The sequence below is a fragment of the Aotus nancymaae genome, unplaced genomic scaffold (assembly GCF_030222135.1).
Source record: "Aotus nancymaae isolate 86718 unplaced genomic scaffold, 86718_ANA_hifiasm-v0.15.2.pri h1tg000038l, whole genome shotgun sequence".
NCBI lineage: Eukaryota > Metazoa > Chordata > Mammalia > Primates > Aotidae > Aotus > Aotus nancymaae.
The window spans coordinates 4074143-4099388 of NW_026988452.1; the positions used below are offsets into that span (position 1 = coordinate 4074143).

At 46.9% G+C, this 25246-nt stretch overlaps 1 protein-coding gene and 1 long non-coding RNA gene across 4 annotated transcripts; one reads left to right on the forward strand and one right to left on the reverse strand.

Moving 5' to 3' along the window:
- Positions 1 to 434: 434 nt before the first annotated feature.
- On the reverse strand, positions 435 to 4588 carry LOC135268166 (uncharacterized). Its single transcript, XR_010336450.1, has 2 exons — positions 4469 to 4588; positions 435 to 510 (listed from the first exon to the last, which is right to left on the reverse strand). It is a non-coding gene; the product is annotated as an uncharacterized LOC135268166 (long non-coding RNA).
- A 249-nt stretch (positions 4589 to 4837) lies between these two features.
- On the forward strand, positions 4838 to 19749 carry SLC25A38 (solute carrier family 25 member 38). 3 transcript variants are annotated; one of them, XM_021666562.2, is made up of 7 exons: positions 4838 to 5255; positions 11741 to 11862; positions 12769 to 12853; positions 13759 to 13938; positions 14176 to 14344; positions 17032 to 17198; positions 18777 to 19749. In XM_021666562.2, the coding sequence occupies exons 1-7, from the start codon at positions 5187 to 5189 to the stop codon at positions 18897 to 18899; spliced, it is 915 nt and encodes a 304-aa protein (XP_021522237.1). In that variant the 5' UTR covers positions 4838 to 5186; the 3' UTR covers positions 18900 to 19749. The 3 variants fall into 3 exon arrangements, with proteins under 3 accessions (XP_021522237.1, XP_021522239.1, XP_021522236.1); XM_021666564.2 differs by lacking the exon at positions 4838 to 5255 and adding an exon at positions 7736 to 9822; XM_021666561.2 differs by lacking the exon at positions 4838 to 5255 and adding an exon at positions 10084 to 11636.
- The last annotated feature ends 5497 nt before the right edge of the window (positions 19750 to 25246 follow it).

Sequence of the window (25246 nt, forward strand, 5' to 3'; positions counted from 1 at the left end):
TTAGGTGGAAGGATCGCTTGAGCCTGGGTGTTCAAGGCTGCATTGGGCCATGATTGTGCCACTGCACTCTGCAAGGTCCAACCACGCCATGGATGCCATGGCAACCCCTGCGACCCACACGTACACCTCTGGATGGCCTCCTGGAATTAGAAAATCTGAAGTAACTGGAAGACCGTGAAAAGAGGAAGAAATGATCAACCCCTGCAGCGCTTACTTAACTTTGATACAGTCTCTATTGTTCCTTATTCCTGCCCCAATTGATAAGGCCATTGGACCTTGGTCAACCTTGTGACTCCAGAACCTATGACCCCCCTCCAGTCTTGCAAAAACCGCCTAAACCTATAAAACCAACTCCTATCCCACTGCCCTCCACTGACTCTCTTTCTGGTCTCAGTCCACCCGCACCTGGGTGAATAAACAGCCATATTACTCACACAAAGCCTGTTTGAAGGGTCTCTTCATTCAGAGCACGAGTTTTAACACACTCTAGCCTGGGCAATAGAGCAAGACCTGTCTCAAAAAAAAAAAAGAAAGAAAGAAAGAAAAATGAAAACAAAACAAAAAAAGCAAGCTGAGTGTGGCGGCTCCTGACTGTAATCCGGCACTTTGGGAGGACAAGGTGGGTGGATCACCTGAGGTCAGGAGTTCGAGACCAGCCTGGCCAACATGGCAAAACCCTGTCTCTACTAAAAATACAAAAAGGCCGCAGTGGCATGCACCTGTAATCCCAGCTACTCAGGTGGCTGAGGCAGGAGAATCGCTTGAGCTCAAGAGGCAAAGTTTGCAGTGAGCTGAGACTGCATCATTGCACTCCAGCCTAGGCAACAGAACAAGACCTGTCTTTAAAAAAAAAAAAAGAAAAGAAAGCTGAGGTGAATACACAGCTAGCAGGTGACAAAACCAGGACCAAATACAGAATCAGTGCCTGATTCCAAAGTCCACCTTCTTTTTACAGCATTACTCTGCCTCAGTGGTCTCTTAAGGACACATAGAAAAGAGCAGGAGATAGCCTCTACCCTTTAAGGAGAGGAAACAAGGAGTATCCATCAGGAAAATGTGTGTCCTGATTATCTTTCAGCCAGATTGTGAAAGATAATCTCCTTTATTTAAAGTCAACCAATTATAGAGGTTAACCACATCTACAAAATCACGGGCAGATCACAAGTTCAGGAGTTTGAGACCAGCCTGGCCAACATGGTGAAACCACATCTCTTCTAAAGATACAAAAAATTAGCCAGGCGTGGTGGCAGGTGCCTGTAATCCCAGCTACTTGACAGCAACACCTGGATTAGTGTTTAACTGAAACTTCACAGCAACACCTGGATTAGTGCTGAACTGAAAACTGGATATTATAGTCTAGCCAAATTGACACATAAAACTGTTACACAAGATGCTTGCTTGTAAATAAAGTCATTCTGCCAAAGATAAAAAAAACCTTCCGCATATGGATAGAGCTATAAGCAAACCGCACGTGGGTCCTGCTCACCCTGTGGGAAATTCGGATCAGTCAGGACCTAAAAGAATTGTGACCAGAAAATATGTGCTTTTGTTTATAAACTTGTAGCCAAAATGTTGCCTGTTTCCTCATTGCGAAGACAGCAGGAAAACAAGAGGAGTTTGATTTTTCCAGAAGATGGGGAACTGGTTTGTCGAAATGTCGACAGAGTGACTTGTGGCTTCCATATATATGATGGCAACACACAAAATGCCACCCTGCCTGGGCGGGCATCACGGCTCCTCTCCCTTCCGCTGCCCCTGATAGCTTGGTCCTTGGAGTAGAATCTGAGGCCCCACTCCTGCAGGAACACATCCACTCCACAGAGTCACCCGCCCCTCCCTCAGATACCAGCTTGTAAGCTCCTCTAACTCTCATAGCCCAGTTACCCTTGACTCGAGGGTGAGGTTAGAGGCATTAGTCACTGGCACAGAAGGAAGAAAGGTGTTTCTTTCTTGTGAAGCCCAAAGCAGTGACAGGACCATCCTCTTTGTGGAAGCTTTTGGAAAAGGCCTTAGAATTCTTTTTCTGCAGTATTCACCCATCCTTGTGATCAGGCAGAGAGCGGTTTCCCCCACTGGTGAAGACAGTGCGCCTGAAGACTCTTAGGCTTCTCTTTCAGGTTGTATGTGTTTCAGATGGGAGCGGATGTTCAGATGGAGAGGAGCCTCCATGAATTATAGGATGAAGACCATCATAAGATGCCCATAAGACCTGAGAGGCCAGTAGGCACAGAGAGGCTTATGAAGATGGACAGCGGGGGAGGTTCTGGCAGAGAGCATGCAGGGCATCTCCCCGCTCAATCCTCTACTAGTTTCTAAAAGGCAAATGCTGGCCTCATTGTTTTGGCATCAGTAGAAGAATTTAGATATTTCCAGAAGAAGTTCTGGCTCCAGGTGGGTAGAAAGATCTTGCTGAGCTGGTTTTCTGGAAGCATGGGGGGTGGGGGCAGTGATTTACCTATGTGCTCTTCACCATTCCAGCCATCTTCTTACAGATGAAGTGACACAGATGTAAGGCACCACAAGACCCACCTCCTCCTGCTCTGACAGGCAGACAAGAAGCCAAAGCCATTATGTGACCAGCCTGTGTCTCTGCCATTCACCTCCAGCTTCCTCTGTGGACCGCAGCCTTTTCCTTCTCAGATAGTGGAAACTCCTCAAGATGTCAAGACTTGCTGGGAATAAAGTTTTAAGAGGAGGTCATGTATCCAAACTGATACATGTGTATTTCTTCCTGGGTAGAGGGTGTCTCCAATCCTTGGGATGGGAAAGTGTCATGTAACCTGATTATACAATCCAGAAAACAAGAGCCACTTTGGGTCTTTGAGGGACTCAGTGTGTAATTGGGGGAAGTTAGGTCATAAGAGCCAAATCACCTTCCCCTGACTGCAGATAAATCCATTAAGGCTTGCCTTATGCTAATAAACTTGTTTTGAATTAAGGTCACACATAATGTTTTCTTTTTTAAAAAAGTCCACTCCTCCAACCTTGCGATTAAGTAAGTACTGCTCCAAAGCCCCCACTCCTCATCTGCCAATGTGATCATTATACACCTCTGCATCCCACAAGCATCCAGGGGAGAAGATGTGGGAAAAGAAGGGCCTGTGGGCTTTAGAGTTATGAGTAAGCAGAGAAACAGACACAGAGGGAAATCTGCCAGCTGCTACCCTTGAAAGCCAGCCCATTTCTTCTGAGCACATAGCCAAGCAGATATACCTGGAAGGGTGAGGCAGTGGACAGCCACCTTTCACTCTAGGTCCCACCTGTGCTCCACACCCAGAGTGGCCAACAGCAGTCTCTAAAATATGCCAGCATATGATTTCTCAAAAGTAGGACTTCTTGGCTTATGGATTTGTGCCGGGAGTGGGGCAGGTGTCAGGATGGAATTAGAACTTCCTTTAAAAAGAAGTTTCAGGCTGGGCGTGGTGGCTCACACCTGTAATCCCAGCACTTCGGGAGGCCAAGGCAGGCAGATCACGTGGTCGGGAGTTTGAGACTAGCCTGGCCAACATGGTGAAACCCCATCTCTATTAAAGACATAAAAAATTAGCCGAGCATGGTGGCGGATGCCCGTAATCCCAGCTACTTGTGAGGCTGAGGCAGGAGAATCACTTGAACCCAGGAGGTGGAGGTTGCAGTTAGCCGAGATCTTGCCATTGTACTCCAGCCTGGGCGACAGAGCAGACTTTCAGTGCATAGTTATCAACATCAGCACTGCACAAGGAAAATGAACCTTGCAGCTTAGAACAAAGGGTAGCAAAATATTCAACCACCAGGCAGGTTTGTAATTTTTAAAAAAATGTTTATACTTTCCTTAATCCTCTTTGGGAATAATCTCCTCTAGGACCATTTTCTTGCCAGTTCTACCTACCTCAGTGGCACAGGAATTAAGCCTCAAAGTCATCAGTTTCTTTTCTGCTCTAGAGTTCTTAGGTGATGAATGCATGTGGAAAGTAGCGAAGGTTGCTATGAAAAGCTTGGACTTTATTCTGCAAATTCCCAGGGTCACTGAAGGTGTATGCCTGCACTTTCAATAGGAGTGTCAGGATCCCAGCAGTAATACTTTTCCATGGATCAGCCAAACAGGCATAAGGGGAAGCTGGGAGACCAAAAAAGCTAGTGACAGATTCCAGGTAAGCAATAAACCAGAATTTTAACCAACTAGACCAGTGCTATCCTACAGAAATGTAATGGGAGCCACATGTTAAAGCTTAAATGTTCTACTAGCCACATTTAAAAAGAAACACATGAAGCTATTATTTGTTTTAGAGACGGGGTCTCGCTTTGTTGTCCACACTGGTCTCGAACTCCTTGGCTCCCTCAAACGATCTTCCGGACTGGGCCTCTCAAAGTGCTGGGATTACAGGCCTGAGCCACCGTGTCGGCCTGAAGTTAATTTTAATAATATATTTCACCTAACCCAATATACCCAAAATATCATTTCAACATATAAAAATTACTGAGATTTTACCTTATCAGTCTTAGCTCTCCACCGTGCGGTTTATGCATACAGTACACATCAACTCCTGCGCTAAGTTTTCAGCATTTAAAGGGAAATATGGTCCTGTCAAAACAAAAACGCCTGTTTAACAAGAAGCAGATTTAAAAGATTGATTGGTTAATCAACAGCCCCTGTCGCCTAGTGTTACCCCTTACTGGGCAGACCAGGTCTGGATTGTAAATACGTTCAGACGTTCCACGCAAAAGCAAAGTTGCCCGCAGACGCCCCATCAAGTTCTGGGTGCAGGGACCCTGCAGTCCTGAGCGTTTTCACCAGGTGGCACTAAGAACACCCTCACGTGACGAGCGTCCCACCCGGAAGCGAAACCTCCCCTTCTACAGAGTTCCTCCAGCTTCCTCCAGCGCAGGACACACAGAACCTCACCTCCGGTGCTGAGGCCTGCGGTGGGGCAGGATGGGCAGGAGAGCAGAGCCGCGAAGTCTGCGGCGCGGGTGAAAAGCGGCGCGTGATTCCCGCGGCGGAATCGTTCCGCGCCCGCAGCCTCGGGACGCGCAGGCCCGGACCCCGGCGGCTGAGTGCTTACAGGCGCAGTCGTCAGAGAGCCCGCAGCTTAAAGCGCGTCGCCCGGCCAGCGCCATCCCCCGGCCTTCTTCTAGGTCTCCAGGGCGGGGTCCGAGCGCCCATCCACGGCACCCTGGGCCCAGAGCACTCGCGGGCCTCCTCTCCAATGATTCAGAACTCACGTCCGTCGCTGCTGCAACCCCAAGATGTCGGAGACTCGGTGGAAACGCTTATGGTGAGGGCACTGCGGGGAGGGAAAGGCAGGGGTCCGAACCGCGGGCTCGGGCAGGAGAATTCGGAGCGTTGCTACGGCTCAGCGACCCTTTTCCGCGCCCCAGGTGCGCTCAGGGTCGAGGACGCAGCGGGAGAGGGGTTTGACTAAGAAGACTGAGAAGGGTGCGGGGAAGGGAGGAGGGGCCAGAAGCTGCAGCCCAGCCCTGGGAGCAGGAGCTGCGGGGCCGAAGTCCCGGTTTAGGGCGGAATTGCCCGGGCCTGAGCGGGGCGCGTGCCGAGGAGTGTGCCTGCGTGCCGGGGAGTGTGTCCGCATGGCCCCCACGAGGTGCGGGTAGGATGCCAGGAGTGGCGGAGGTGGGAGGGCACCTGGGCAGATTTGGGATGGTCATAAGGCCTGGTAATAGCGCTGAGAAGCCGTCGACGCCGCTGCGAGCTGGCCGGGTACCGCTGCGCGCCCGCGGGCGGCGGTGCTGATACCCGCGGCCCTGGCTTGACTGCACCTCCGAGTGCGGGCTGAGGCGGCGTGCGGTCCGCTGCGACGCCACGCCTCCTCCGGCGTTCGATTGGTCGCCGTGGCCGGGCCGCCGGGCCGCTATTGGTGAGGGCGGAGGCGGGGCTGGCGGGGTGGTTGGCTGGTGGGTGGAGTCGGGGTGCCGCCGCTCTTAGGCGCTGAAGGCCTGGGGCCGGGCGGCTACTGCTACCTCCGAGGTCTGGCGCCGGAGGTGGGGACAGAATGCCGCCTTTTTTTTCTCTCTTTCCTTCAAGGCGGAGACGGCGGCAGTGGTGACTACGTTGACGTCTTTGAAAACCTGCTTACCTTTTTCAGAGCTCTCCAGCTCTCGCCTCCAGATCTGAATTGAACTTAGGGTACTTTTTTAAGGGGAGTAGGAAGTGCTTGAGGAGCCAGTTTGCACTTTTATGTGTTACTTATTTCCTTTGTGTGTGTATCATTGTTTATGCCCTCCTCTTTCTCCCCTTAAAAACAAACTACATTTTTATTTACTTTGAATATCTTTGAGGTAACCGTTTTCTTGAGACGGAGTCTCGCACTGTCGCCCAGGCTGGAGTGCAGTGTCGCCATCTCAGGTCCCTGAAGCCTCTGACCCTCGGGTCCAACCAATTCTCCTGTCTCAGCCTCCCAAGTAGCTGGGATAACAGGCGTGCGCCACCCCGCCCGGCTAATTTTTGTATTTTTAGTCGAGACGGGTATGAACCAGTTAAAGGGTATTGGTTTGATTGGGTTTTTAAAATTACAATTCAGTGAGTATTAATGACAACAGCACCCCAACTCCACCCACCAGGCAACCACTCCGCCAGCCCCGCCTCCACCAATAGCAGCCCGGCCGTGGGTGGCGACCAGTCAAATGCTGGAGGAGGCCTGGCGTTGCCCGCGGACCACTGGCCATCCCAGCAAACCGTTGGAAGGCGGGCACTCAGAGGTGCCTTCATGCCTGGCCCGCAGGTATGTTGGCCAAGCTGGTCTTGAACTCCTGACTTCAAGTGATCTGCTCACCTCAGCCTCCCAAAGTGCTGGGAATACAGGAGTGAACCACCCCGCCTGGCCTTGAGCTCCTTTTTAAAAATTAAGTTCACTGGCAAAGGATGTGTGCCATTCCCATTGACAAAAATCTTAAGACCATTCAATATTACCTGTTGGGATGGTGGTTTTTTGTTTTTGTTTTGTTTTTTGCCTATTAGAGGTTAATCTATACTGCTAGTATAAATAACATCTGCTAATGGACTTGGAAAATTACAAAGCTAAAAAAGTTACTGGCTCAATCATTTGAGCTAATAACATGTCCAGTCACTGTGCTGTAAAATTAAAGAGATTATGAAGATATTTCCTGCAATCAAGGATGGGAAGGTGAAGGACAGCAGCCTTAAAACAAATTCCATACAACACCTGTGTGAGCACTGGGGCAGCGGCACCTAGAACTGCCGGGAAACTGTAACTGCAGTCATTCCTATAGCCTTGCTGGAGCAAGGGTCCTGGAGGAAGGTGGGGAGATTAACATCCTGGAATGAGGCATACAGGGTCCACTGAGCCTTATCCTGTGGGATTGTGCTCAGAGGGAGAGCATAAGGTTTCCTGTTAGGTGGCAAGATTTGTTTCGTTGTCAGTGTTGAACACCTACTGTGCACCAGGCTCTGAGGTCAGTTCTTGAGATACCACCATGAAAAGACAGGCGGGAGTGTGACCCCTCTGTCTTGGACACACAGCCATAAGGGAGATGGGCCTGGGTGCTGCTGCAGAAGCCCCAAGGAGAGGCACTGAACTTGGACGTGGAGGAGTTAGGAAGCAAGAGAGGAGCTAGGGCATAACAAGAAGTCAGTTTTCAGAGGTGAGAGCAAGGTGAGTCCTTCAGTATGGCTGCAGAGTGTGTGGGTGGGAGGGTGGGAACAGAACGAAACAGCAAGCAGGAGCCCTGTGATTCATGAAAGGCCTTACAACCAGCAGTGTGGACTTTATCCTGAGAGGAATCTGAACCAATTAAAGTATTGGTTTGGTTGGCTTTTTAAAGCTATAATTCAGTAAGTATTAAAGACAAATTTGTGGGATATTCTGTAGTTCCTAATACATTTGTCATTACTCTTATTTGTTTTTGTTGTTGTTGTTTGGTTGTTTTTTCTTTTTTTTTTTTTTTTGACAGTCTTGCTCTGTCACCCAGGCTGGAGTGCAGTGGCACAATCTCAGCTCACTGCAACCTCCACCTCCCGGGTTCAAGTAATCCTCTGCCTCAGCCTCCTGAGTAGCTGGGATTACAGATGCCTGCCACCATGCCCAGCTAATTTTTGTATTTTTAGTAGAGACGGGGTTTCACCATGTTGACCAGGCTGGTCTTGAACTCCTGACCTCATGATCCACCTGCCTCGGGCTCCCAAAGTGCTGGGATTACAAGTGTGAGCCACCGGCGCCCGACCATTACTTGTATTTTTATTCCCTTTTTTTTGGTTTTGTTTTTAAGCTAGTAACTTCAAGTTTCACAAAACATTGTCTTTCATTGAAGGGTTTTATTCCTGAAAGCAGTGTGATCAAATTTGCAGTTTTAAAAGATGACTCAGGCTGGGCACGCTGGCTCACGCCTGTAATGCTAGCACTTTGGGAGGCAGAGGTAGGTAGATTCCTTGAGTCCAGTTTGAGACCAGCCTGTGCGACATAGTAAAACCCCCGTCTCTACAAAAAATTAGCTGAGCATGGTGACACACACCTGTAGTCCCAGCTACTCATGAGGCTGAGGTGGGAGGATCGCCCAAGCCCCCAAGAGGTCATGGTTGCAGTGAGCCATGATTTTGCCACTGTACTCCAGCCTGGGTATCAGAGCAAGACCTTGTCTCTAAATAAATAAATAATAACATAAACGATGCCTCTGGCTGCAGGGTAAAGAGTGACTTAGAGGGGTCATGGAGGTGACAACTGGGTGAAGAAGTGGTAGCAGTCACCAAGGCAAGAGATGACAGGGCCCTTAGGTGGATTTGAGAGCTGTTTAGGAGGTAGAGTGAACAAGTGGAGAGGCCAAGTCCAAGGATGGTGCTCAGGTTTCTGGCTGAGAAAAATAGAGAAAGGGCAGGGCATTCACTGGGACAGGGCACCTTGGAGGAGGAGCTGGTTGGAGGTGTGGGAGAAAGATGAGTTCAGGTTTGGAAACGTCATGTGAGGTGGCTGTGGGACATCTGAATAAGTGGCTGTGTGAGTCTGGAGCTCCAGTGAGAGGCTGAGCGTGTGGAGGGGAGGGTGGAGATGAACCCCTGGAAGTGGATGAAGGGCCATGGGAGTATAGTTCATTTAAGGTAGAGGCCAGAGAAGTGGGAGGAAAACCAGGGTGGTTTTAACCTCTGAAGCCAAAGGAAGAGAGCGTTTCAAGAAGGGAGTGGTGGTGAATAGTAGAATGCCCTGAGTGGCCTAAGTGTCCTGGATTTTCACTTTAGACTGAGCTATATGGTGAAAAGAATATGAAGTCCTGGCCAGTGGCTTCCACCCCTGTGATGTAGGACACATTTGTAACCTCTGTGAGCATAAGATGCTGTGCGATTTTTGAGGTGGTGTCTTTAGATGCCTCGCCCAGTGCCACTCGAGGAGCAGAGTGGAGGGTGGGTTGGCAGAGTTGAGGCTGGAGACTGCCACAGAGGTCGTTAGGATGGATCAGTGGAGGCCAGACTGGGAAGACTGAGGGCTTAGTCAGTGAGACTTGTGAAGCAGCAGGCATAGTGAGTTTTATGTGTCCCTGAGGTTTCCAACTGGATTCCTGGAGTATCCCAGCATGGATTGGAGAAGAGGCAAATGTGTGGAGAACTGTTGACCAAGTTTCCCATTTTGGACATGTTGAATTTGAGATGTCTGTGGGCCATTTGAGGGAAGACAGAGATATTAGCAGAGTCGGGGGAGAGCTGGCCTGGGCTGGAGATGTGCACGTCACCAGCATGTGTGTGAAGCCTGGGTGTGGGTGAGGTTACTCTGATAGGAGATAAGAGGAGCAGTCCTATGTGAAGGGCAGCCGGAGGGAAGGAGAGAGAAGGCAGAAACTACGAGGAGAGGCGCTCAGCCATATGGCATGCACCAGAGAGGCCAAGTAAGATAAGGACGGAGACAGGAAAGGGGTCCTGGGGTGCAGCAGGTGCTTGGCGAGCCCTCAGAGGCTGCGTTAGTGGAGGAGATTTGGCTGGATAGCACACTGTGGTGGAGGAGGGGGTGCTGCGGAGGGACTGGCATAGAGCAGGTGGAGATGGTGTAGTGACAGGCTGGACAGATGGATGCTTTGGAGCATGTTGCCTGGCAGAAGAGGAGATGCCAGTGGGATTGAGAGGCCCACTGTGTGAGCAAGCGGGGCTCATTAATGCCACAACGTCTTGGGGAGACTAAAAACACAGAACTCATGGGAATATTGGCTGGCAGAAGAGCAGGACCCCTCTGCGGGAGGAGTCGATGTGGACAGACTTGCTGAATATGCACACCTTACTTGGTTTTACCTGTTGTCTCATCAGACCACCCTTTGGTACTTCAGAAATTATTGGATTGTGGTTGTAAACTCCAGTTTTTAGTGACCTGACTTAGTTCCCCCCACTCCCTGCCTCCAACAGTCTTATGAGGAATTCCAGTTATAACTGGCTCCTTCGGTGGAATTTGAGATGCACTGTCTTCTCTGTTAAGCAAACACCACAGATCACAAACATTTCAGTTCCGGTTAAGTAGTTATGTGAATAATGGAAACTTTATTCATCTTAATATTTTAGGGCTACAGTGTGTTATTTATTTAAAAATAATAGTGCAAATGCCACTTAATAAGGGAAGAGAAGATCTTTGAGGATGAATTTGCCAAGCATTTTTGGAGAAGATAGCTATCTATTTATTTATTTTAGGGAAGGGGAGGAGCGGGGAGAAGGTCGCTGGTTGGGTTTTAAGTACCTTTTCGTAGTCAATTGTGATTCTACTGGGTTCTAGGGGTCTGGAAAGAGGATGCTGTCCTGTAATGGTAGAACCAGTGCTGGAAGCTGCAGCTCCTGGACATGCTTAAGGGAGGTGCATTTAGTCTTTGAAGGAGTTCCACCCTTCCAGGTGGTGTCTGTAGATTAGTCAGTGTGTATGACAGTGCATGGGTTGAAGAAGAGGAAGCAAAGCCAGGAGAGGCTACTGATCTGTAAGACTGTGCGATCTGCTGAGGGTCCAGTGAGATGGATGGTTTAAGAGAAGGGGAAAGTGGCCAGGCGCCGTGGCTCACACCTATATTCCCAGCACTTTGGGAGGCCAAGGCCAGCAGATCACCTGTGATCAGGAGTTTGAGACCAGCCTGACCAATATGGTGAAGTCCGTCTCTACTAAACTTGCAAAAATTAGCCAGGAGTGGTGGCGGGTGCCTGTAGTCCCAGCTACTTGAGAGGCTGAGACAGGAGAATTGCTTGAACCCAGGAGGTGGAGGTTACAGTGAGCCGAGATCACGCCACTGCACTATAGCCTGGGCGACAGAGTGAGATTCCATCTTTAAAAAAAAGAGAGAGAGAAACAGGAAGTGGCACTTATATTTTACACAGTGGTGAGCTAAAGGTTTCATTTGCTTTGGCAAATGAAATATAAATATCTACAGGTCCTACAGTCAAGGGAACCTGCAAATCAGCTGTTCCAAGTGACAGCACTACACTGAATTGACTTTGCTTTTGCAGAGGTAGGGAGATGACCAGTAACTTTTTGAGTCAGAACAAATAGGGAAGTGTGGTCAGTGGCATGGAAGTAGTTTTGCTCCCACCGAGCAGCACGTCTACCAGCAATACTAAGACCAGAGATGCCTCTTGCAGCATACAGTGTCCTCAGCAACATTCTGGTATTTTTAATTTCTGGCTGGCTATGCTTTTCCCCTCTCCGAGGCATGACGATCACATGAGGCACCACCAGGTAGGTTTCTAAGAGATGTTATAAAGGAATTCACTGGTCAGGTGTGGAGAAAGGTGAGGCTCACACAGGCAGAGCTGCTGATACAATATTGTCTTGTCCTGCAGTTACATCCAGTGATCAAGGCTTTCCTGTGTGGCTCCATTAGTGGGACCTGCTCTACCCTCCTTTTCCAGCCTCTGGATCTCCTTAAAACACGACTGCAAACTCACCAGCCTTCAGATCATGGGTAGGCCCTGCATTCATTGGGGAACTGATTTCAGCAACTTCTCAGACACAGGAGCATCTTTACTGTGTTAAGTCAACTTCCATTCTGTTGGATGTTCAGGGAGAAACACAGACCATGCCCAACTTTCATACGTTCTGTGAATTTTTATATTTGATATTTCTTATTAATTAAATGGGGTCCTTTCCTGAGCCACTTCCTGGAATCTGCCTCAGTGACATTTACACTTTATTGTGTTAGCTTGTGATGTTAACTGTATTGTCTGGCATGAGTGTAGCAGGTGATTTTCTGGAAATAACATCAATATTGTCTGTTTTTGTTTTTGTTTGTTTTTTGAGGCAGAGTCTCACTCTTTTGCCCAGGCTGGAGTGCAGTGGTACCATCTTGGCTCACTGCAACCTCTGCCTCCCAGGTTCAAGTGATTCTCCTGCCTTAACCTTCTGAGAAGCTGGGATTACAGGCACACGCCACCATGCCCAGCTAATTTTTGTGTTTTGGGTAGAGATGGGGTTTCGCCATGTTGGCCAGGCTGGTCTCAAACTTCTGGCCTCGAGTGATCCTCCTGCCTCCGCCTCCGCCTCCCAAAGTGCTGGGATTACAGACGTGAGATGCTGCACCCAGCCTGTATTGTCTGTTTTGTGCCATGATATTGAGCTCTGTGCTGTGGGAAGCATACAACATGTACATAAAATGGGAGGTAATCCCACTGCTTGCAGTGTAAACAGATAAGCAAATACGTGTGTGCCAACCTACGAACACATAGTAAGTCAGAGTACCTCCACCGTGTGTTGTACAGATTGTTAAGTGTCCTAGAAATGAGTCTGTAAAGGAAGTCTTTGGGGAATTGTTTTATGAGGAAGTGATCTAAGTGATTTTTTTCTTCCCTGTCTCCATTTTGTCTGCTTTCAGGTCTAGACGTGTCGGGATGTTGGTTATGCTCTTGAAGGTGGTTCGCACAGAGAGTCTTCTGGGCCTTTGGAAAGGGATGTCCCCTGTAAGCTGCCATCTGGGTCTAGGTTCTCTTGCACACACTCCTTGATAACCCACCGTTTCTCATCCGCTTACCAGCTCTTAAGGATGTGTGAGAGTAAGAAGCAGTGGACGTCACTACATGGTCTTCCTGCCCATCTCTCATGCTACCACTAACTTCCGTTTGCAGGCTCAGGGAAATGTTCCACCTGCACATGATGCTTAGTGCAGCATGGTCTCTACAGCAGAAGTTCCAGTGCCCCACCTGTCCTTGCCCTTATCACTTCAGTGAAAGTGGGATGGGGCCTCCACACCAGCATTTCTTTGCTCAAAGGCTTTTTTCTGGCCTTAGGGACTCACTTTACTGGAAGTGCCAAGGAATTAGTGCCCAGCCCAAACCCAAATCAGAAATATATATACTGATTTCTCTAATTATCCCAATAATGTACTTCAGAGTAATTTTGTGTTTTGTTTTCAAGACTATAGGCCAGTTATATAACTCTGTGGGTTTCTTTGCAGTTCCTTTGTGATTAGATTTAGTTCTACATTTTTAGCAAGAGGACCACGTAAGTGAAGTTGATTTTCTAACCCACAGCAGTCCCCAGCCACTGAAAGATGAGAGTTGATGTTTAAAATCCCATGTCCCTCCTTGTTCAGGTAGAGGGATAACTCCGAGGTGTGTTCTACACTGATTCCGAGTTCCCCAAAGGGATTAAGCTGCCCACAGCAGTAACTGGTTTTATAACACACCCTTTAGTGACTGCCTTCTCTCCTACCTTATGTCCCCCACTTCCCTATTGGTGTTCCTTCCACACCTTAAACAAAGTACTTGCATACAAATCATCTTGGGGTCTTTTGAGAAAACCCAGCTGAGACAATACTTAAAATGTCGGGTCTTCGATTTTCTTTTCTCTGTGAACTTTTCTGCAGTCCATTGTGAGATGTGTCCCTGGCGTTGGAATCTACTTTGGCACTCTCTACTCTTTGAAGCAGTATTTCTTGCGAGGCCATCCCCCTACTGCCCTGGAGTCGATCATGCTGGGGGTGGGCTCTCGCTCAGTTGCGGGGGTCTGTATGTCACCTATCACTGTAATCAAGACTCGCTACGAGGTAAGTTCAATTGCTTGAGGGCCTCGGCATAGTTCAGTTCAGCCACTGGGCTCTAGGGGAGTGACCACTGATGTCAACTCCTGATTTATAATCAACACAGTCTGATGTGGTCAACCAAGCCATATGTGAACTAGAGCCCATGGTTTCCTGGTAATGCCCCATAACCTGCAGTCTGCTTGTTCAGTGCTCAAATGCAGGGCCTCCATGCGAGTCACTGGTTCTGTGTTCTCTTTGCAGAGTGGGAAATACGGCTATGAGAGTATCTGTGCCGCCCTGAGGAGCATCTATCGCAGCGAGGGGCACCGGGGCTTCTTCAGTGGCCTGACAGCAACTCTCCTTCGAGATGCGCCCTTTTCAGGAATCTACCTGATGTTTTACAACCAGACCAAAAACATAGTGCCCCACGGTAGGGATAAAGGAAGGTGTGGGGAAGAGCTATTCTTGAGATTTCAGGTCCTCACCATTTTCTGTGGGTTATGAGACTATTTGTTTCTCTTAGCAGAGTGTTAGGAACTGAGCCATATTATGATTATGTCAGGAACTGGGATGCAAAGGTAGATGTGACAGACTTGGTCCCTGCCCTTTGGAGTTTACATCCTATTAAAGAAAACAGTATTTACACTACTATAATTTGGAGGGTGAAGATAGGGTGAGTGAGAGGGAAATGAAGCATGCTCTGCAGAGGTCCTGCAACAATACTTACCAAGTTTGATCTGAAGATTGCTGGGACACTTCCAAGGTCTCTTAGATGAGAAATGCTGGGGTATAACCTAGGAATCTGTATTTTTCAGGAAGTGCTTGATGTGATTCTTGTTAAAGTCTGGGAAACAGTAATAAGTTAGGAGTTTGAAGAAAAATAATATTTTCGGCCGGGCGCAGTGGCTCACGCCTGTAATCTCAGCACTTTGGGAGGCCGAGGCAGGTGGATCACGAGGTCAAGAGATCGAGACCATCCTGGTCAACATGGTGAAACCCCGTCTCTACTAAAAATACAAAAAATTAGCTGGGCATGGTGGCGTGTGCCTGTAATCCCAGCTACTCAGGAGGCTGAGGCAGGAGAATTGCCTGAACCCAGGAGGCGGAGGTTGTGGTGAGCCGAGATCACGCCATTGCACTCCAGCCTGGGTAACAAGAGCGAAACTCTGTCTCCCAAAAAAAGAAAAATAATATTTTCATTTCCCTTGCTGTTCCCAGTTAGCATGGTTTTGAGCACTCCATTTAGGTGGAGATGTAGGTGCCAAACTCCAGGCACGGGGGGAGGCCCACCCCACTCCACCCCACCCACACACCAGTTAGCTCATGCTCATGTTAGACTAGACATGGACGAAATTGGTGGGCAGTAAACACTGACCCAAGCAGAACAAAGTAGTGCCAGAAACACATCCATAGAGTGAACCTGCATGCAGTAAGGTGTCTATGGATAATTTCAGCGAGTTAAGACCAGCCTGGCCAACATGGTGAAACCCTGTCTCTACTAAAGATACCGAAAATTAGCCAGGTGTGGTGGTGGGCACCTCTAATCCCAGCTACTCAGGAGGCTAAGGCAGGAGAATCACTTGAACCTGGAAAGTGGAGGTTGCAGTGACCCAAGATCACACCACTGCACTCCAGCCTGGCGATAGGGCGAGACTCTGTCTCAAAAAATAAAAAATAAAAATTCTGAGACCCATTGCTTCTTGGCCTTTTGGCTAAGATCAAGCATGAAAATTTCTGAGGCCTGGTGCGATGGCTCACGCCTATAATCTCAGCACTTTGGGAGGCCAAGGCGGATGGATCTCTTAAGGCCAGGAGTTTGAGACCAGCCTGGCCAGTGTGGCAAAACCTGGTCTCTACTAAAAATACAAAAATTAGCTGGGCATGGGTGGCACATGCCTGTAATCCCAGCCGCTTGGGAGGCTGAGGCACGAGAATTGCTTGAGCCTGGGAGGTGGTGGAGGTTGCGGTGAGCTATTATGCCACTGCACTCCAGCCTGGGTGACAAAGCAAGACTCCCTCTCAAAAAAAGAAAAAAAAAAATCGATCTGGTATTTGGAAATAAACTTACAAAAAAGCCACAAGAATAGTACAATGTACGTATTTTTTTTTCTGCCCTTTGAGGGTAAGGTAGAAACGTGATGCCCTTTTAAGTACCTCAGTGTCTATTTCCAACAAATAAGGACATCCTCTCATATAACCATTTTATGAAATTCAGAAAGTTTAACCCAGATAATTTTTTTTTTTTGAGACAGTCTTGCTTTGTTACCCAGGCTGGAGTGCAGCAGTGTGATCTCAGTTCACTGGACCCTCGTCCTCCCAGGTTCAAGCAATTTGTGTGCCTCAGCCTCTGGAGTAGCTGGGATTACAGGTGCATGCCACCATGTCTGGCTAATTTTGTATTTTTAATAGAGACAGGGTTTCACCATGTTGCCCAGGTTCAAGTGATCCTCCCGCCTCGGCCTCCCAAAGTGTTGAGATTATAGGCATGTAGCCCAATTCTTTAACCTATAGTCTGTATTTTGATGTCTCTATTTGTCCCAAAAATGTACTTCGTAGTAATCTTGTGTTTTATTTTCAAGAGTATAGGCCAATTACATACCTCATTGTGGGTTTATCTGGAGTTTCTTCATGATTAGATTTTTAGCAAGAGGACCACATAGGTAATGTTGTATACTCACTGACTTATATCAGGAGGGTCATGCCATCAATTTGACCCATTATGAGTGATAGTAACACTTTCTCACTTGGATAAGATACTGACAGGTATCTTCCCTGAAAACTCACCTGTTTTTCCCCTCATAATGTCTACGTATCTTTGTGGGAAGGTAACTTTGAATCTATATAAACATCCTGTTTCTTTTTCCCACACATTTTAACATCAGGTAATGATTCTTGCCTGAGTCAATTACTGTGATGGTGTTTTGAAAAAGGTGCTTTTCTATCTCTAGCATTCCATCTACATATATTTACCTAGTTGCACCTTTTAAGTTTTTAATTCTTAGCCTTATTTGAATTCATACCTTTCTTGGTTTGAGGAAGAATTTAGTGGGCAACTTGCATTGACCTTTATGTGATGAATGTAAGATCTATAATCACGTTACCCTTGTTCTATTTCAGACCAGGTGGATGCAACCCTTATTCCTATTACAAATTTCAGCTGTGGGATATTTGCTGGTATTCTGGCTTCACTGGTAACTCAACCTGCAGATGTTATCAAAACTCATATGCAGCTTTACCCACTGAAGTTTCAATGGATTGGCCAGGCAGTGACATTTATTTTCAAAGTAAGACTATAGAATAAGTACTGGTTCTTGCGGTGTTTAAGGATCTCTTTCTAGCCAGTAGTTGTTACCCTTCATTCACATTAAATTCTCCTCTAGGCCTAGAGAGCTTTAAAAAACCCCCAAGCCCAGGTTAAAATCTAGGCCAACTATATCAGAATGTCTAGGGGCATGAAACCCCAGCTTTTTTTTTTAATGTTCCCCAGTGATTTTAATATGTTTTAAGGTTGAGAACCACAAAACTGGTATTTTTTGCGGGGTGGAGACACTTACATTAGGAACAACTGTGATATCTGTTAAACTTGCAAATTGCTAAACTCTACCCCAAACTTACTGAATCAGGAAATCTGGGTGAAATCAGTACTCTAATTGAGGACCTAGGGTAAAATACTATATAGTCAGGGGGGAAAAAAACACAAACACATTATTTTATTCTAGCAGTTTGCTCTAATATATAGGTGTCCAGTCTTGTGGTTTCCCTGGGCCACACGGGAAGAAGAATTGTCTCGGGCCACATGTAAAATACACTAACACTAATGATAACTGATGAGCTAAAGAAAAAATGTCACCAAAAAAAAAATATAATGTTTTAAGAAAGTTTACAAATTTGTGTTAGGCTGCATTTGTGGGCTGAAGAAGTTGAACAAGCTTGCTCTAATATAAATGGACAAACGGTATTATTGAAGATAAAAAATACAGTAGAGGCTGGGTGTGGTGGCTCATGCTGGTAATCCCAGCACTGTAGGAGGCTGAAGCAGGAGGATCCCTCAAGCCCAGGAGTTCAAGACCAGCATGGGCAATATAAGGAGACCTTGTCTCTATTTAAATTTAAAAGGAAATTACAGTAGATGAATAGCGTACTAAGTACTGTTTAGTTTCAGTTAACAGCCAAACATGCTAACCCATTGCGCCACAGAGACCATACTAAGTACTATTTATAAGCCACTGGGTTGGCTCTTTTAGAACACATATTGTTACCACAAAGCAGATATTCTTGCTAAAGGTAAATGTGAATTTGTGTTTTTATCTCTATATCTAAAATCATAAAGTTTTAAAATAATGTTTTCTTTAGTATATGTGAAACCCAGATTATGCGGGAGGAGGAAGGGATGTTTTGTCTTTAATTCAGATGAAGTTAGGGCCACAAAAAGCATACAGCGAATTACAAAAAGATACTCCCTCCTGATAGACAAATAACAAGAAGGCACCTTTTCCTTCAGCCTGGATCCTGGATCCAGGGCTTGGCAGGCAGGTCTCTGCCTGGATTTCACCTGCTACTTGGTGCTTAGTGCTTCTGTACAGTATACAAACTGCACAACTACATAACAACCTTGCATAAAGATTTTCAGCTAAGAAACTCCCCTAGACAGCAGGCCTAAAAAGATAAGTACAGCAATTACAAAAAAAAAAAAAAAAAGGCTTTTAAGTTCATTGGTTGTGTTCTTGGACCCATTATTCATAATTTGGGCATGAAGTAAGTCTTAAACGTGGAGCAGCAGAGACCCTCACTCTGGTACCAAGTGGATAATTAATTGTATTGCTACTTTGCTTCCAGAGTTCTGACATTTATTTTCACCATAGGACTATGGACTACGTGGCTTCTTCCAAGGTAGCATCCCCCGAGCCCTCCGCAGAACTCTGATGGCAGCAATGGCGTGGACAGTGTATGAAGAGATGATGGCCAAAATGGGCCTGAAGTCCTGACCAAGAGAGGCCTGGGAAATGGTGACATCTGTTACCCTGCTTGGTTTCTGCCGAGGGCTGCTGCTTCTGACTACGTGCAGTAAGATGAAGTCCTACCTGGAAAGCCAGGCAGGAACTGTGTTGCCTTTGCCTTTGGTAACCCCTTTAAGGAGAAAATAGTTGGACCTGATTTGAGCCTTCAGAATCTCCAAAAGAGGAGTCACTAATACATACAGCACACTGGGGAGTCAGGAGAGAGCTCTGCATACCCTCAGAGGCTACTTGGAGAGGCGTCTTCCGAGGAGAGCTCTGTCAGGTGGCTGCGCTTCAGCCCCCCACCTACACCACAGGGTCTCCTTGGGTATGTTCTTGGGCAAGGAATTGCAGAGCCAGAGAAGCTGTAAGCTGCCTGCTGGGCCTGAGGAGCTCCAGCCAGGGAGGACTGGATGTGAGGAGAGGAGTCACTGTCACCAGGTCACAGACTGACTGAGGTGATGGTAGGATGAAGAGGAACAGAGATGCCCTTTTTAATTGCTTCTCAGTCCACTTCTCAGAGGCTCTGGAGAATGGGACAGTGGCTTTCTAGCCTCTGAATGTCCAAATAAAATGTTCTGGTCTAGGCCCCTGTTCTGTTTTACCTCTAAATTCTGGCATTTTTTTTTTTTCTGTAATTAAAGTGCTTTATTTATTGAACTTTTTCATTGAAAGCTGTTTGGAAAACCTAAAAGGTGTTGTCATACTTCTTTTTTCCTTACTTGTGCCTTGTAAAAAAAAGACTGAACCCTTTTCTAAAATAGTTTTAGGGTGGCTGGTTCTTGACCTATGTAGGTCCCTAAAACCTATCTAAAAAAAATAAAACAGCTTTACTGAATGATGCTGTACCATCACTATCAATCAGTTTGAGAACATTTTTATTCCCCAAACAGATCTCATGCCATTTGTAATTAATCCTCATTCCCAGCTCCAGGCCACCACTGATGTACTTTCTGTCTTATTAGCCTTTTCTGGATACTTTGTATAAATCCAGTCTGTAGGGTGGGTGGAGTGGCTTATGCCTGTAACCCCCGCACTTTGGGAGGCCAAGGTGGGCAGATCACATGAGGTCAGGAGTTTAAGACCAGCCTGGCCAAGATGGTAAAACCATCTCTACTAAAAATACAAAAATGAGCTAGGTGTGATGGCACGCGCCTGTAATTCCAGCTACTTGGGAAGCTGAGGCACAAGAATCACTTGAACCCAGGAGGCAGAGGTTGCAGTGAGCCAAAATTGTGCCACTACACCCCAGCCTGGGTAACAGAGTGAGATGCTGTCTCAAAAAACAAAAACAAAGTGACTATACCATTTTACATTCTCAGCCACAGTATATGAGAGTTCTAATTTCTCCACATCCTTGTCAACACTTGTTACTGTTTCTTTTATAGCAATTATTGTTGGATACTCAAATCTTTTCTTTAAAATTCAGGAAAGATGGCTGAGCGCAGTGGCTCATGCCTGTAATTCTAGCACTTTGGGAGGCTGAGGCAGGTGGAACACTTGAGGCCAGGAGTTGAAGACCAGCCTGGCCAAAACAGCAAAACCCCATCTCTATTAAAAATACGACAATTAGCTGGCATCCTGGGGCACGACTGTAATCCCAGCTACTCAGGAGGCTGAGGCAGGAGAATCACTTGAACCCGGGAGGTGTAAGTTGCAGATCATGCCACTGCACTCCAGCCTGGATGATAGAATGAGACTCCATCTCAGGAAAAAGAAAAAAAAATCAGAAACAGCATTACTTAGGCAAGAAGTAAAAGTGGGGGGATATTTTGTTCTCCTGGTTAAGAACATGGGCTCTAATCCAGGCAGCCCAGGTTGAAAGCTACTCACTCTCCACATACTTAGGCATGGTACTGAAATTGTGCCTAGGAAATGGGATTAGTTTGAGTTTTTTTGAGGGGATGGGGAACAAAGTCTCGCTCTGTTGCCCAGGCTGGAGTGCAATGGCGTGATCTCAGCTCGCTGCAACCTCCACCTCCTGGGTTCGAGCAATCCTCCCACCTAAGGTTTCTGAGTGGCTGGGACTACAGGCACATGTCACCATGCCCAGCTAATCTTTTGTATTTTTAGTAGAGAGGGGGTTTCACCATGTTGGCCAGACTGGTCTTGAGCTCCTGACCTCAAGTGATCTGCCCACCTTGGCCTTCCAAAGTGCTGGGATTACAGGCGTAAGCCACCGCGCCCAGCCAGAAATGGGGCTGGTAATATTTCCTGCCTCCTCAGGTGGTGGTGAGAGTTAAGGAATAAATGTTCCTGGAATGTGGTATTAGCTTCATAGGACAGCCACAACAAATTACCACAAACTGAATGGTTTAGAACGCTCAATCTGGAGGCCAGAAGTCTGAAATCAGTGTGTCAGCGCTGCGCTCTCTGGAGGCTCCAGGGGAGTCATGATTTGCCTGTTCGACCTTCTAGTGGTGGCTGGCGCTCCTTGGCTTTTAAGTACATCACTCCAATCTCTGCCTCTGTCTTCACATACCTTTTCCCTTGTGTGTCTGTTTCTATGTCCAAATGTCTCTCTTAAGGACAGCAGGCATTGGTTTAGGGCTCATCCTAATCCAGTATGACCTCATTTTAATTTGATCACATCTGTTAGACCCTATTTCCAAATCGGGTTACATGCGCAGGTATTAGGGGTTAGAATGCCAACATATCTTTTGTGGGGACACAAACCCATAACAGATTAAGTTTACTTGATGTGTAAGTTAAAATGAGTTTATACTTTAGGTTTTAGGTTAAAACACCATATTTAAAATGGTAATTTGGGTAGGGGTGTGGGAGAGGATGAAGCAGAGTCCTAATCTTACAGTGGCACCCACGCCTCCAGTGCTGTGACCTGTAAGTTGTGAGGCCTCGTGCTGTGGGAAGCAGGGGAGAATTCAGGATGGGAAAGGGGAGAATTCAGGATGGGAAAGGAGAGAAGGGAAGGACAGTTGGATGGAGTGGCTGCCTCCTAAGAACTTAGACTCTGGAGCAGGTGTTGCATGTCCTTTGCCTCCTCAGCTTCCTTTGACCCTCATCCTGAGCGCAGGGAAGCTAATGCAGGGAGGAGGGGCAGAGATAAGACCGAGAGAGATGGGCTTTTTCCCAATGCAAATTTCCAGGCCTTAGGTTGGCAGGTGAATTTCGGCCACCAGATTCCCCTCACATTTTCTTCATTTGTTTTTTAGGGGAGCAAATAAACATGATAAATAAGGAGAAGTCACCTAGTTTTCTCTAAACACAGGGTAGAAAATTTGTCCTGTGAATCCCGATTCCTGTGGCAAGTAGCCTGTTTTTTCCTGTCTCACAGTCTCAGTATTAAAGCTCGGAAAGGAACTGGCTACTGAGCCTGGAAACATTGCCCATTGCCCTTTTTTTTTTTTTTTTAATGGTTCCTTCTTGGCTGTCTTAGACTTAAAGCACTTAGAGGCAGAGCTCTATGGGAGGAAAATAGTGTTCTGGTGACTAAAGATAAGGCAGTGCAGGGCTAGAGCCAAAAGATACAGAAGCAAAGGTTTCAAGCTGCATTACACTCGCTTTCTAAGAATACATGATTATGAAATCTTTCAAGCCATCACAATAGGAGAGCCAACGGCCCAGTAGCCCTTCATTCATATCGCTCAGATGGAGCAATTGCCAAGATTTTGCCACACCTGCTTCTCTCTCCCAACTCTGCCCCCTGCCCTCAACCCTTTTTCTTTCTTTTATGAAGCTTTTAGAGGCAGATCCCAGATATCACATCATTTCACCCTTGCATACTTCAAAATACATCTCTAAAAATTATAGACTTTTTTTTTTAACATAAGTACAATGTCATTACCCCACCTGGAAAATTTTAACACATTTTTTGCATATCATCCATATTCATATTTCCCAGATTATCTCAAAAATGATTTTTTAGAGTTGGTTTATTTCAATCAGAATTCAAACAAGGTCCACACAAGGCATTTAGTTTTTTATTATGTTTTAAAGACAGGGTCTTGTTCTGTCACCCAGGATACAGTGCAGTGGGACGATCATGGCTCACTGCAACCTTGACCTCCCTAGGCTCAAGCAATCCTCCCACCTCAGCCTCCCAAGTAGCTGGGACTACAGGTGCATGCCACCACACTGAGCCACTTTCTAAAAATTTTTTTTGCAGAGACAAGATCACACAATGTTGCCCAGGCTGGTCTCAAACTCCTAGCCTCAAGTGATTCTCCTGCCTCAGCCTCCCAGAGGGTTGGGATTACAGGTGTGAGCCACCACACTTTGCTGGCAGTTGGTTTTAAAAATCTCTAGGCTTGGCCGAGTGCAGTGGCTCACGCCTGTAATCCCAGCACTTTGGGAGGCAGAGGCAGGTGGATCACAAGGTCAGGAGTGCGAGACCAGCCTGGACAACATGGTGAAACCCTGTATACTAAAAAAAAAAAAAAAAAAATCTCTAGGCTGGGGGCAGTGGCTCATGCCTGTAGGTCCAGCCCTTTGGGAAGGCAAGGCTGATGGGATCGCTTGAGCTCAGCAATTCGAGATGAGCCTAGGCAACATAGTCAAACCCTGTCTCTACATAAAAATTTAAAAATTAGCCAGCCATGGTGAGGTGCATCTGTAGTTCCAGCTGCTCAGAAGGCTGAGGCAGGAGAATTACTTAAGCCCTGAAAGTCAAGGCTGCACTGAGCTGTGATCAGGCCACTGCACTCCAGCCAAGGTGACAGAGAAAGGCCCTATCTCAAAAAACAAAAACAAAACCCTCTTTGTTCCAGGACACCACCCATTCTCCCCACTTTTTTTGTCCTACATTGTCTTTGCAGGGACTGAGGAGATGGAAGAACAAGATGAGCTTAGAGGAACCTCAATTCTGAAGTAGTGTCTAAGGCCTCTTTAGACGTATCCAAGGGCCAGCCTTTGAGGGAACGCTTTCTCAGCCCCAGTAACCTGTAAAATGTCCCATTTTCTGAATTTTGTTTTCTGATGGTTTTAGCTCATTCCTCTGTTTCACATATGTTCTATAAACAGGATGTTAGCTTGGATGGCTTGACTGTTTAGGTCTATCCAATTTCTTAGGCAGAGGAAAGACCAGAGCTGCAGATACTAAGCAGTGGAAAGTCTGAAAAGGCATAAGAGGGTTTCTCACTTGGCAAATTTGTGAGTGCAAATGAAATGTTCTATTCACTTCATTCAGTTGCTTATTCCCAAGAGAAATGAGGAGAGGCTGAAATTTCTTTAACCAGCAGTTAGAAAGGATAAATAATTTTGAGGCAAACTAAGGTTATAGTGAGTCAGTTCTGAGGGCCCAATCAAAACAGGGAACCCAGCAGTGACTCTGGGAGGTTGCAAAACTGAAATCTGCTCACCAAGGTTATGCCTTATGACCTTTCCATATACTCCTGGCTGAGCCATGTGCATTTATAACTTGTTGGTTTTTTTAAAGACAGGGTCTCTATTCCACAGGCTGGAGTGCAGTGGCACAATCTCAGCTCACTGCAACCTCGACCTCCCAGGATCAAGCAATCCTCCCACCTCAGCCTCCCAAGCAGCTGGGACTACAGGCATGCAGCACCACACCCAGCTAATTTTTTTGTATTTTTAGTAGAGACAGAGAGACAGGGTTTTGCCATGTTGCCCAGGCTGGTCTCGAACTACTGGGCTCAAGGGATCTGCCCACCTCAGCTTCCCAAAGTGCTGGGATTACAGGTGTGCACCACCACGCCTGGCCTTCTAACTTATTGTTGATATTAAATTTAACAACCAGGCTGGGCGCAGTAGCTCACGCCTGTAATCCAAGCACTTTGGAGGCCAAGGTGGGCGGATCACCTGAGGTCGGGAGTTCAAGACCAGCCTGACCAACAGGGTGAAACCTCATCTTTAAAAAAAAAAAAAAAAAAAAAAAATTTAACAACCAGCAGGGCACGGTGGCTCACACCTATAATTCCAACACTTTGGGAGGCCAAGGTAGGTGGATCACTTGAGGTTAGGAGTTCATGACCAGCTTGGCCAACATGGCAAAACTGTCTCTACTAAAATTACAAAAAATTAGCCAGGTGTAGTGGTGTATACCTGAAGTCCCAGCTATTTGGGTAGCTGAGGCACAAGAATTGCTTCCATCTGGGAGGCAGAGGTTGCAGTGAGTTGCAATTGCAACACTGTACTCCAGCCTCGGCGATAGAGACTCTGTCTCAAAAAAGAAAAGAAAAATAATTTAACAACCCACTGTATCTCAAATCTTAGCTTTTGTCAAGACTCCCTCCAAAAAAAGCTGCCTCAATGCAACAGCATCTAAGTGTTCTTCAGCTTCTAAGTACTCCTTCTCTGCTCCTGGGAGCCATTAGCTTAGGTAGTCAAGAAATACTCTAGGCTGGGCGCAGTGGCTC

Excerpts from the sequence above, each read along its gene's own strand:
- SLC25A38 (XM_021666561.2), top strand. The coding sequence starts at position 11,469 with ATGGAAGTAGTTTTGCTCCCACCGAGCAGCACGTCTACCAGCAATACT. Across the intron at positions 11,863-12,768 it reads CACCAGCCTTCAGATCATGG|GTCTAGACGTGTCGGGATGT; the intron begins GTAGGCCCTGCA and ends GTCTGCTTTCAG. Across the intron at positions 13,939-14,175 it reads TAATCAAGACTCGCTACGAG|AGTGGGAAATACGGCTATGA; the intron begins GTAAGTTCAATT and ends TTCTCTTTGCAG.